Below are 13,342 nucleotides of genomic sequence, written 5' to 3'. Positions count from 1 at the left end.
TCACGTGTTTCAGTTGTGTTTCTAGTTGCATTATGCCTGGACTGTTGCAGGTGGGACTTGGGAGGGTTAGAGAGAATATTCTTTTCCCAAAATGCTTGGGACATAAAAGGTTGTGGCTTTTTTAGAAGTCTTCAGATTTTGCTGTATGTATTTGCATAAATTTAACAAGATTCCTTGGACCGAAGTCTAGACAAGAAATTTACTTATGCTTCATGTACAGCCCAAAGATAATTTCACACAACATTTTTAGTGTCCCTGCATTTTGGCTGGCACATAGTTAGGTGTGGAATTTTCCCCTTGTGGCACCCCATGCATTTTGGAGCATTGGGAAGTTCACATTTTGGTTTAGGGGTATCTAGCAATCAACCCACTCCAGGCTTGGGTTTGTCAGTGCTCTTGGCTGGTGGTGATGAAGGGCCGTGCAAGTGGCCCTCGGGGTGGATGTTACTGGTGGGCTTACCTGGAGTGTCCAGCGTTCCTGCAATGAGCAGCCTGCATCCGGACACTCGGATGACACTGGCAATCTATCTTGCCATTCTCCTTTGTTGACGGCAGTCTCCGTGTGGTGGCCTGGGAGGCAGTTGGGAGATTGTCCCTTTGATGGCATCTGCAGTGATGCGCACCTCTTACTTGGCAGCTTCAGCATGAAGCCAGGGCGTGCTTGGTCTGTGTGGGGTGCTGTGTCCAAGGCTGCAGCACTGGGCTGGGCAGGGAGAGCTCTGAGTGGCCACGACTGCAGTTCGAGAATAGGGTGAGTCCCATTCTGCTGAGAACAGGCAGGTGCAGAGAGCAGGAGCTCCATTCACTGGACCAGCGGGAACGCCCCTCCTTCACTGTGTCACCTGTGGCTCCCAAGGCCACCCAGTGAGACACAGAGTGAGGTGGGACTGCTGGTCCCACAGTAAAGAGGTCTTAAATTCAGTCCTGGACGGTCTGACCCAGCCCGTGGTTTACCGGCACTGTCAGGCTCTGGATTTCCTTTGTCTGTTTAAGTACCCAGGGAACCTAGCCTGAGTGGGAGATTCACAGCGCATTTCCGGTGCTGCCGTGACTCTGCACGGACCTAGTCAAACTCTGCCAAGTGGGGATCGTCACCGCTATGCTGCTCTGCTGGGGTTCAGTGAGAAGTGTGTGACGTAGCTCGTAATTGCATTTGAAGATTAATTTCATCCTGTTCTAGGAGGTCAGATCCTGGGGGCTAGTGTTAGGATTCCTGGAAAGGAAGCAGAATGCCTCTGGAAAAGGGGCCGTTTATAGGTGTTCTTGGGGCTCGCATTGGAGTGCAGTGAGTTAACCTGTCCCCGGTGACTCTGACATTCCACAGCTGGGTGTCGGTCACGGTCAGGCTGCTCCGCTCCTGAGCCAGCTCCCTGCTCACGTTGCCTTGGCACAGCCCTGACTGCGACTGCAACCATTTCACGAGTGAACCAGTGTGGGGGCTTTCTTTGTCCCTCCATCTGCCTGTGCCACTCTGCCTTTCAAATAATCGTCCTCCAGGGCCAGACGAGTTAATCGCTCTTTCCAACGTACCAGCTTTTCCCTTGGTCTGAATGAATGCGCCCTCTCCTCCCCGTGACTCAGCTGTGGGGTTGGGGGCTCTGCCACCCAGTGCGACGGGCTCTTGTGTGTCTTGGAAGCCTCACAGAGCCTGGGTGTTCCTGTGCTCACCACTAGAAACAGGCTGTGGATTAGGAAAAGAAGGAGAAGTGCTTGCCCTCTGCGCTTGCCTTCAGATGCGGCGCCTATAGCTACTCAGCTGCACTTCCCTTCAGGGCGTGGTGGAGCCTGCATGGGGGCCCGTTCATTAGTGAGCTGTGGTCACTTTGGTACCGCAACTTCAGACACGGAGGCATCACTTGAAATGTTGATTGCTTATGAAAATTAAAATTTCACTTTCATATCTCCCCTCACTCCACCCAAAATGCATGCCAATTATTTTTATAATTGAGAAAAGATGTTCTCCCTGATTTGGGTTTCAGCAACGTCACCCAATTATTATTTTCCAAGACCCTTTCAACTCTTTTTTTTCAGTTGGATGAGATGAAACGAAATAGGATATTCAAATTGGTTTAATTTGCAAGTGTCTCGTTTTGCCCGGTCTCCCCTCCCTCCTAGCAGTACTTGTACATGTGTGGTGCTTTCTTCAGCAGCACCAAGGCACAAGAGTTCACACATAATCCCTCTGGCTCCACAGACAGCAGGCGCTTCCGAAAGCCCGTGGAAAACACTCGCAACAGAGGTTTATCTTGGGTCAGACGTTCTCAGAAATCCATGTGCAGTTTTCAGAGTATACATTTCCTGTAAAATTTCTGAAAACTTAAATGTATGGAGCTCAGAATATTTTTACCTAAAATATGCCTTATAACTTCATTTCCATGCCCACTCTGAAGTACCTTTCTAATTCAGAGGCCCCAGAAAGCCTTCCTCCTCTTCCTCAAAAATCCTATTTCTCATGGTCTAAGAACTCTCTGTTGGGCCCACTGAAGAACCAGTTGGTGTATTTGGGTCTTACTCTCCCATTAATGGACATGGACTTGTGGGGGAGTAATCTCTCTTTGAGATCTCCAGAAAGAAGGCCCACTACTTGGAAAAGTAGACTGGGTGGTCTCTGTCCCCCCCACCACCCCAATCTCTGGGCTACCTACAAACCAGCTGGCTGTCCTGCAGACAGCATGGCCACAGACTGGGTATAAGGGAACTCTCCTGCTAGAATGTTCCTGGTGGCAGGATTCCTTTGCCTCTGCTGCCCCCCTTCTTCCATCGTGTGCTCCTAGGGAACTGACACTTCTGGGTGGAAAGCAGGAAGAGGCCCACCAGGGACCATCATGCACCTGGGTAAAGACATGAATACCATTCATCACTTGCCTGTCACCAGGGCAAAACATGGCAAGGAAGTGTGCGGCAGTTTGGGGAGCAGAGCTGTAAGTGCCAGAGACAGCGGGACTCATGTACAACAAAGGAGTGAGGCCAGGAGCTCCACCCTCTGCCTCTCTACCGCCCAGCCAAGCTACTCTCCATCCATGCTTGGCTTTCAAGCAGAGCTTCCTGAACACGTGTGCTGACCAGTGGCTCTGCGTGGGAGGTTCCAGGGTTATGATGGTGGCACTTGCCCTTGCTTGTCTGTGGCTGTCTGCCCCTGTGAACAGTGTATGTGGGTCATGCTGTGTGTCTACAGTGGGTACGCATAGTCTCCAGCAGCACTGCTACTGAGGGTCTTTGCACAAGTCCCAGGCAGCTTACTGCCAGGCTGCCCCCAGGGACTTAGCTTCAAGGTGGTTGCTGCTCTCCACTTACTGCTGTGTCTTTTTGGCTGCTCGCTCTTTTTTAGCTCCTGAGGGGGACAGTGACACCACTTGGACACTTATCAATAGTTCCATAAACAGATGGCCTTGAAGGATGATGCTGTGAGGCTATTCCAGATTCTGCTCAAGCAGCTTTTCCAGCATCTCTGCTTTAGCCATCTTTGCAAGGGAGAAGGTAGTTGATGTGGTTTCAAGCGAGCTGTTGGCTCTGAGTCCTCTGCAAGGTCAGCCAGTGGCTGCTGCCCAGGGACTTTGAATCCGTTTTTGTTTTGGCAGATGGTGGTTCAGACATGTTAACTACCACTTCTAACAATTTGTGTAAAGTTGGAGTAGTTTGTTTTATCCTCGATGTTTACATTGTCATCACCCAGGTAAATCAGGTGTCTGTAACACAGTAATGTCTCAGAAGGCATCTGTCTTTGGACATGAGTCCCCCACAGTCACAGGGCCACCGGGTCACATTTCTTAGAGGAAGTTCTGCTTGCATCCCCCATGCAGGCAGCCATGGTACATGTGGATGTGCTGTTGGCTTTCCCGTTGATAGCTCATGTGTTCTGTCACTGAGCCTTCCCCATCGAGACCAAGTTCATGATTGCAGAATAAGAAAAGTAACCAAAATTCATCTTTTGCAAAACAACCATTTGACGACTGTCTTGTGACTCTGCAGCGCTGTGCTGTGGATTGTGTCCCCGGGCTGCCTCACCGGCATCTGTGCGTTGGAAGGGACAAAGCTGCGTGGTCTCGGCTCAGGACTGCACTTGGGCAGTTTGTGATGTTTAAGAGGAGTTGAATATTTTATGTTATCATCATGATCTGACCTTAAGATGGTGAAGCCTCCAGCTTGGCTCCCAGAAGTCTGGGTTAAGAGAAGTATGTTTACCTCCTTTTAAATGAAATCAAATACTACTCTCCATATGCTTGGAGCACGGATGTGACATTAGTCATTGAAACAGGGTCATTCCAGTTGCCTCCCATTCACAGTAAACCTTTTGGGGGTAATGGTTGCCGGCCACTTGAGAGAGACTAGAAAGTTTTCTGCAATCTCACCCCTAGGTTTATTACTTGTCAATGTACAGCGATGATAACAGGCAGTAATCAGGCGGTACCAATGCCTAAATAGTTCACCGACTTAGCCCTTGGAGGAGGGAGCCCGCCGGGGGAGTTACAGAGACATTCTTAGAGCACAGAGAGGCTTGGAATTCCATCTTCAAGAGAACCCTTGGCTTGTGTTTAGGACAATGCACCTTCTAATCTTTAGAATCAAGACAAAGGAGGAGACAAGGCCAAGTCCCATTGTCTTCTGCCTTCCTTGAGGTGAGGCCTCGTGACATTTGGGCACCTGTTTGATTCCTCCCCTAGGTTGCCCTTAGCCCTCACAGGGGAGGCTGGGACCTAGGGGCAGGAAACAGAGGCCATAACCAAGGAAAACAAGTGTCAAGGCCAAGGTTCGGTGGCTGAGAGGAGAGCATGGGACCAGAGCCATGTGCTGGGGATGCTGGGGGCACTGGTATCCACAGGCAGGCATTGTGTCTGAATGGGACAGTACCCTCTCCCACCTGAGCGCCTCTGGTCTGGATGGTGTCTGCAATTCTAGTATCTGCTGCCATGTTCTGGATAGCAGGGCCCGTTCGCAGCAGCTCCAACTCACAGGTTGGGCATAGGGCTGCGCACTTGAGGTAAGCGCCATGCCTGGAGTGCAGGTGGACCTCTAGGCTGAGGACTGCTGCTCTGAGATCATGGCATCTGCTTTGGGACTCTGACTGTTTACTTTTTGTTTTTTGTTTTTGGACTTTTATGCTTTTGAAAGGCAGAGACGGAGGCAGGATGGGGAGGGGGAGAGAAAAGGAAGACGCAAAGATGTCCCATCTGCTGGTTTGCCATTGTCACACGCCTGCAGCAACCGGGCTGGGCCAGGCCACAAGCCGGGAGGCGGGACCTGCGTCTGGACTGCTCCTGTGGCGGCAGGGACCGGTGCACCTGAGCCTGCTCAGCTACCTCCCAGGGTGTGCATTAGCAGGAAGCCCACCCTGGCAGTGGAGCCAGGATTGAAACCCAGCTCTCCAATGGCAGTCTCACTGCTGTGCCAAACGCTGGCCCAGTGTTCTCTTAACTGCTCTCTCACTAAACTTCTTTCTTGCCCCTGAAGGTGACGGCAAAGGGACAAAGTTGGGTTACCTTTTGCCAAGAAAGCAGAAATGTTCCTGTTGAATCAACTATGTCAGTTTAATTAGCTCTCTTCAAACTTTATCTAAACAGAGATCAAGGCTTGGGGCGTGAGAGATAGCTTTATCTGCCATCCATCTGTTTAGAAAAACAGCACATGTGTCAGTTCCAAATGGAAAACCAGCCACGGACCCCTGGCCTGCAGACCCACACATTCTAGCCTTCACGGATATTTATTCAGTCCTTGCCAGCATCTGACCTGGAATCACATGGAAACTTGAGCATGGCCTATGAGTATCTATAGGAAGAAAAACAGGAGGGCTAAATTTGCTCTCCCCACTCTTCCTCCCTCTAGCCCCAATTCCTTCTTACCAACAAAATGCCAGTGTTTGTAAGTTCTCAAAGAAACTGCTGTTCTCTTTGTTGAGCAGCGAGAGAATCATATCACCAGCGATCGGTGACATCACAGAGGCCTGCAAGTTGTCACCGTGGTTGTGGGCGGCAGGGAGAACAGTGGGAGGACAATCCTGGCCTGCACTGTGACAGCCATGCTCCCGTGGCCCAGCTGTCCTGCATTTCAGGTTCAGTTCTGACACCTGCTGACAGTTCAAGCTCAAAGTTCCAAGACGGACCTCCAGCCAGACCGCCCTCACTTCAGGCAGTAGGCCCATGTGAGGAACCCGTGCCATTTGCCCTCCTGTCCGACTTGCCTGCAGGTCTGAGACTCTCCATGGCCCCTTCTTTTCATGATTTATGATTTTCTGGAACAATTTTGTACAGTTATGAAGAGGCACAATTCAGGGCCAGGTCAGAAAGTGGGAGTGGGGGCGGTGGGGACCAGGAGTTCCTATATCCCTCAAGTTTACCACCCTCAGAGTTCAGTATGTTTACCCATCTGGAGACTTCTCTGAGCCTCACTCTCCCAGCTCCAGTCTGTTTTCTGTTGTTGAGACTGGGTAGTTTGTAGGAAACAGACATTTGGTTTGACTTAACTTTTTAGGAGTTTGAAAGTCTGAGCTCCAGTGGCCACCTGTAGCGAGGGCCTCGTGCTGCATCCTAATAAGCAGATGGCTTCATGTGGTGGGAGTGCCTGCAAGAGTAGCCAGCAGCGCAAATAGAGGCCAAGCTGGATGACTTTCTCTGTAAACACCTGCTCCCAGGGTGACTGGTTTAGTCCCGTGAGACCTAACCCACTTCCACGAGACAGGCATGAATCCCAACAGCAGTGCCCTCATGACAGATTACCATCCTCCTGGGCCCAGCCACCTGTCAGTATCATTTCCAGAAACATTGATTCTGGTGCAAAGAAATTTTGAAATCTATGCACAGTTCTTTTCATGTTGCATATTTTCCATTAACTTTCAGAAGACAGAAAGTTTGCTTTGTTCAGCATTCCTTATGCCTTTTCAAGATATTTGCCTTTCTACAATTCTAGAAAATACTAGCCATATCTGCAAATATAACTTCTCCCCTATTTCTATCTTCAGAAATTTCTAAATCTGCACCCAGAATCATCAAACTATTTGAGGAGACATTAGGAAGCACTTTGCAAGATAAAGGCACTGGTAAAGGCTTAGGAAAATCACCAAGTAGACAAAGCCACAAAAGCAAATGGGAAGCTTCTGTACAGCAAAGGAAATGACCAACAAAGCAAACAGGCAAGGAGAACAGGAAAGAAAATCTCACACTCTACAACCAATATCCAGGGTTCACAAAGAGCTTCAGAAACTCAGCCGGACAACCGATGAAGAAGTGGGTGAAGGAAAGGAATAGGCACTTTTCAAAAGAAATCCCAATGGCCAGTACACATAAGGAAAAGGCTCAGGCTCCCTAGCTTCAGGGAAATACAAATAAAAAGCACGTTGAGGTTCTACCTAGTTCCAGAGAGAATGACCTCCGTTCAGACATCTACGGAAAACACCTGCTGGTGTGGACGTAGGGGACGTGCCCTAATCCACTCTAATCGCAGAGTAGGCTAGTGCAGCCACTATGCGAGTCAGCACGGAGAGTGCTCACACAACTGAAAATCGATTACTTTATGATCCAGCTAACCCACTCCTGGAAATATATCCAAAGGAAGTAAAATCTGCATATGAAAACATGACCTAAAACTCTGTATTTATAGAAGCACAATCCACAATAGCAAAGACGTGGAAACTGCCCAAGTCTGGTAGTGGGGTATGTCCAGCTTTGTTCTTGTTAAGATTGCCTTAGCTATTCAGGCTCTCATTTTTCTGTATGAATTTTAGCTTGTTCTTTTTTTAAGCTCTCAGAAGAATGTCAGGTATCTCGATTGTGACCACACTGAATCTGTGAATTGCTTTCAATAATATGGACATTTTGGTATTAATTTTACCATGTTCTACATTAACTCTACATGATTCTTCCATGTATTGTGTAAAAAATAGAATATATTTTTTATGTTTTGTAATTTTTTGTTGTAGAGATATCTCACTTCTTTGGTTGAATTTATACCTGAATGTTTCAATTTTTTGGTGGGGGATTTTTGGACCTGTATTTATCAGGAATATTGCTCTATCATTTTCTTTGTGATATTTGTTTCTGGATTTGGGATTAGGGAGATACTGGCTTCAGGAAGGAGTTGGGAAGAATTCCCTGCCTTTCAGTTGTTTTGAATAGACTGTGAAAAATTATAATCGGCTCTTGAAATAATTGGTAGAATCCAGCAGTGAGGCTGTCTTGACTTGGGTTTTTCTTTGTTGGAAATCTTTATTACTGATTTAATTCCTATCCTAGTAACTGTTCTATTTAGGTTTTTTGGTGTTGTCATGACTCAGGTAGATTGTATGTGTCCAGAAATGTATCTGTTGCTTCCAGATTTTCCAATTTGTTAACATTTAGTTGTAGTAATTCCTCATAGTCTCCCTTTCATCTCTGATTTTATTAATATCAGTCTTCGCCATCTTTTCTCCCCCTTTGGTTAGTTGGGCCAATAATGTGTTGATTTTGCTTATTTTTCTGAAAAACCGCCTTTCAGTTCTTCTGTTCACTTTATCATTTTTCAATTTCATTGATTTCTTCTTTAATTTTATTTCTTTCTGCTACTCCTGTTTCATTTGCTGTTGTTTGTTGAGGTTCATGAGATGTATTGAGAAGTCACTTTACTTCCTTTTGATTCCTGATATTAGCTCTGATCACTATGAAATTTCCTAGTAAACACTGCTTTGGCTGTATCCCATAAGTTTTAATATGTTGTACAATCATCTTCATTGATTTCCAGGATTGTTTTGTTGTTGTTTTAAAATATTTATTTATTTATTGGAAAGTCAGATATACAGAGAGGAGGAGAGACAGAGAGGAAGATCTTCCATCCGATGATTCACTCCTGAAGTGACTGCAACAGCCAGAGCTGAGCCAGTCCGAAGCCAGGAGCCAGGAGCTTCCTCCAGGCCTCCCACCTGGATGCAGGTCCCAAGGCTTTGGACCGTCCTCAACTGCTTTCCCAGGCCACAAGCAGAGAGCTGGATGGGAAGCGGAGCTGCCGGGATTAGAACTGGCACCCATGTGGGATCCTGAGCATGCAAGGCAAGGACCTTAACCACTAGGCTATCGCTCTGGGCCCAGTTGTTGTTGTTTAATTTCCTTGTAGTTGCATATTTTCTGAGCTTTCTTGAGTTGCTGATTTTTCAGCTTGATTCTCTGGTGGTCAGAAAAGCACATGGTCTGATTTCAACTTTCCTGAACTTGCTTAGGTTGACTTTATGGCTCATGATGTGGTCTACCTAGGTAGCTCCAAAGAATATGCATTTTGCAATTGTGTCACGGATGTTCTATACATGTCAGTTAGGTCCATTTGATCCACGTGTAGATTAGATCTGTTGTTTCTTAGTTTTGTTTTTGTCTAGTTTATTTGTTCATAAATGATAGTGTTGCACTCGCCATTATTATTGTATTGTATTCCTGTAGATGCATTAATAATTGTTGTAAGGTACCCTTTCATTGGGTTCATATACATTCACAGTGGCCACTTGTAACCATCAAGTGATGCCCTTCTTCGTCTGGGTTGATGGATTTTGTCCGATATTAGAATGGGCTCATCTGCTTCTTTTCACTTTTTGTTGGCGTAGAGTCTCTTTTTTTATCTTTTCACTTTTAGTTTGTGTATATCTTTTTTTTTGTAGGCAAATAGATGGCTCTTATTTTTTTTTAATACAGTCAGCTGTTCTATATCTTTTGATAGGAAAGCTTTGGGCCATTTGCACTCAGGGCTTTGTTGAAAAATAATGACTTTGCCCTATCTGTTAATATAAACTCATTGTTTGCTTTAGATTTCTTTTGTGCTTGTACTAGGAGATTGTCTACCCTTGCCTTCTTTCATTATGGTAATTATCATTATTCTGGATTTGTGTGTGTGCATCTTTGTGGCTGGGTGGATGATGGCAAATTCTTTCCATTTCTGTTTATATTGCCTTTATGCATACATGAGAGCGTCACTGAGTACAGTATTCTGGGTTGAAGAGTTCTCCCTTTTAGGGCATGGACTCTCCATGCTCTCCAAGTCTAGCGTTCCGACGAGGAGTTAGCCGTACGTCTGATTGGAGATCGTCTGAATGATCTCGTGCTGGTGAAAGCCTGAGTATAGTGTACTTGGAGAACCCTTCCCTTCTCCATGTTTGGGAATTTCTTTCTCTGTTATTATTTTGCTTTTAATCTAATTCATTCTCTTCTTTCCACACCTTCAGTTTACTCCTAAGCCACGTATTTTACAGGGTTGCTATCTCATAAATCTTGAATACTATCTTTGGTTTTTCTCTTTTTTTTTTTCAAATCTTAATGATAGTCTTCAAAAGATGTGTCTTCTAGTTCAGCAATTCTTTCTTCTGCCAAGTCTGTTGTTAAGATTTTCTACTGTATTTTTTATTGGGCATTTGAATTCTTCATTTCTAATGTGCCAGCTTGATTTCAGCTTCTGTCTCACAGAGAAGGTTTCATTCATGTTGCATAAAGGTTTTCTTAATTCCTGCATTTGATTTTCATTGTTTTTCAGTAGCCTTTGTGATCAGTTTTTGGAATTCCTTTTCCGGCATTTCCTTAATCTCTTCATCTTTGCTTTTGTGTTTCTTGGGGGCGGGGGTCACAGTGTCTCCTCGCTCATGTTTCTCCTGCATCTCCATCTGTTTTCAGGTTTTCAGGAGGGACTGGGGGTTCTCTCCTCCTTGGAGTTGTGCCTCTTTTAAAACTTGTGTTGTTTGTGTATAGCTCGCTCTTTATGGACATTCTGAAGACCCCTTATAGGCAGGAATTTCAAACATTTTTCACAAAAGCAAGCTTTTAATTCTCTTTGGCATGATTATCTGTCCTTCATTCCAGCAGAACTACTCCTAGTTCTCCGTGGCCCTTGCAGAACATTCGCACTCAATGGTATTTGAGTTACTTGTGTATATGTCTACTGCTCTGCTTCCTTGAGTCCTCAGGGGATAGAGGCCTAACTGACCTTCATGCTCTCACGCCAACAGAAGGCATGGGAGAGCTGGCCATGAGCCGCAGGGGGTCGGGTGCACTCAGGTTCTTGGTGGAGATCAGGTTAATCCAGGCTGGTGGCACCTTATCACACACAGTGGGTGCAATGTCCCCTCTACCCTTGGCTGCACTTTTCTCTGTGGACAGTTCTGAAAATATTAAATGGAAAATTCCAGGAATATATGATATATGTATCTGAAACTGTTGTCATAGTATGTTAGGCCTGATTTTCATGTTACTGATCTCTTTGCCTAACTGAGGCACTAAACCTTGCTAAAAGTGTGTATGTATAGAGAAACACATAGTGTGTGTGGCAGTACTGTGCAATGTGTGGTATCAGGTACCCACTGGGAATCTTGGAATGTATTCCCTGTGGATAATGGGAGATGCTTTCTGTAACCTTCGACAGATTCCTGAACTGTTGGCTGCAGAGTCCTTATGTTTAGTGCAGAAATCTCAGTCCTGGCCATGAGGTTGGTACCCCAAGAGCACATGCCTCTTGTGCAGGATTCCTTCCTTCCCTTCCACACTCCATTCCTGGGCCTCCTTTAGAGGCCCCACTCCACTTCTTCCAGAATGCGCTCCTGGCCCAACCTGCTGTGCTGCTCCAGGCTGGCCCTTCTGAAATACAACATCCTGCCTGCACAGTCATTTGTGAAGGTCAGTTCAAAGTCTCCAATGCAGAGGGAGAACATCAGGGCTCATCTTGCTCTGGGCCTTGTACACAGCAGAGCCCACAGCGCATATCTCTGTGACTTAATGGTGTTCACTCCAATCAGCAGCATGCTCAGTGCCAACTGCAGGGTGGAAATCAAAGGTGGCAACACGCTCACACCAACCATCAGGAAACCAGTGGAGATACTGGGTGACCATGAGTGTCTTGTGGTTATCCTAAGTCTAGCTCGTGGCAAACTCTGAATGAATGTTTTACAATGAAGGAAGGAAGGAGTTTAAGGGTGCACCTTCTGATTTCCTCTGACAGATTACAACAGCAGTGAATTGAAAACGGCCTGTAGGAAGCATGAGCTGTATGTCAGCTTCCAAGACCTCGGGTGGCAGGTGAGTTATCTCGACGGCAGCTGCCATCGTGTTGTCCAAGCTTGGGGTTGAGATGTTTCCCCCATAGCATCCCTCCCAGCAGCCCAGGCTCGCAGAGGAAGATCCATCAAGCATTCCCACGAGCTGTGATCCTTCAAAAACATACAGCCACTTTCCAGGCCCTTTACCTCCTTCACTCAAAACCCCCATGGCCAATGTTTGTTTATGGGGGCATTTGAACAAACTCTCTTAGTTTTAAGAAAATGACCTGACTGCTAACTTCTCCAGTGGCTATCAGTTGGCTGGTTGGCTCACCCAAACTACCCAGAACAGATGCTTTGCCCCACATGGCAGAGACACTACCAGTTTGCAAACAGCAAATTATAGGTGACAAGAGGGAGTCATTTCCATATGTGGGTGTTGACGTTTTGATAGGAGTACCCTGGGTTTCTGGAAGGTCTTTGGGCCCAAGTCCATGAAACCAGACGTGTGTGGGCTTCTAGGCCCAATAGGGTAGCTAACAGCTAAAGCCAAGTGAGCCTATGAAAGGAGCAAGGTCCCCAGAGGAAGACTAACCAGGTCACACAACCATTCTGCCATCTGAATGTGAACTTTGGAATCTTTCCTAGGCCTCCTTCCCTGTCCCTTCTCACAGAGCTACTACAGTTTGTAGACAGAGAAGGGTCTGTTGATGTCTCATTGTTCTCTTTCATCATAAAGGATTGGATCATCGCACCCAAGGGCTACGCTGCCAATTACTGTGATGGAGAATGCTCCTTCCCTCTCAATGCACACATGAACGCCACCAACCACGCCATCGTGCAGACCCTGGTGAGCACACATCTGTTGTATTTCGCCTCTGGGAGTTAGCCGAGACCAGGCACCTTTGCTAACTCTGCTACTCCTCGTGTGTGTTTTCAAACAGGTGCACCTTATGAATCCTGAATATGTCCCCAAGCCTTGCTGTGCACCAACTAAATTAAATGCCATCTCAGTTCTCTACTTTGATGACAACTCCAATGTTATCCTGAAAAAATATCGGAATATGGTGGTGAGAGCTTGTGGGTGCCACTGACTTGCTACCATCTGCAAGGACACAAGTTCCACCTTGGATTCCTGGTTGCTATCTGCCTTAGAAGGCAGAGAAAGTGAGCTAAGACTTTGAGTCCGTCTCATGCTGGTGCCTTACTGCCCCAGGGAAGGCGTGAAGGGGCCTCCTTGGTAACTTGCTTTGAGAAGAACACGAGTTGTTGGTCTGCAGGCAGCAGAGTCCAGATGTTTTACAGGCTGAGGCCTGGCCAAAGCAGACACCGACTGAGAAAGAACCTTCCGTTCCCTGCCCACCCGGCCAGATTAGT

At 46.7% G+C, this 13,342-nt stretch overlaps 1 protein-coding gene across 1 annotated transcript in view; it reads left to right on the top strand.

Annotated features, from left to right (window-relative positions):
- The window catches only part of BMP6 (bone morphogenetic protein 6), a 153,207-nt gene extending 139,986 nt beyond the window's left edge, over positions 1 to 13,221 (top strand). Inside the window, exons 5-7 of the mRNA XM_040984009.1 lie at positions 11,929 to 12,005; positions 12,705 to 12,815; positions 12,910 to 13,221. Coding sequence (XP_040839943.1) covers positions 11,929 to 12,005; positions 12,705 to 12,815; positions 12,910 to 13,059 — 338 coding nt within the window. The 3' untranslated portion in view covers positions 13,060 to 13,221. The remainder of the gene's footprint in view (positions 1 to 11,928; positions 12,006 to 12,704; positions 12,816 to 12,909) is intronic.
- The last annotated feature ends 121 nt before the right edge of the window (positions 13,222 to 13,342 follow it).

Source organism: Ochotona curzoniae, unplaced genomic scaffold (genome assembly GCF_017591425.1).
Source record: "Ochotona curzoniae isolate NIBS_2020 unplaced genomic scaffold, NIBS_Ocur_1.0 contig_4064, whole genome shotgun sequence".
Lineage (NCBI taxonomy): Eukaryota > Metazoa > Chordata > Mammalia > Lagomorpha > Ochotonidae > Ochotona > Ochotona curzoniae.
This window is presented reverse-complemented; position numbering and strand designations above follow the sequence as displayed.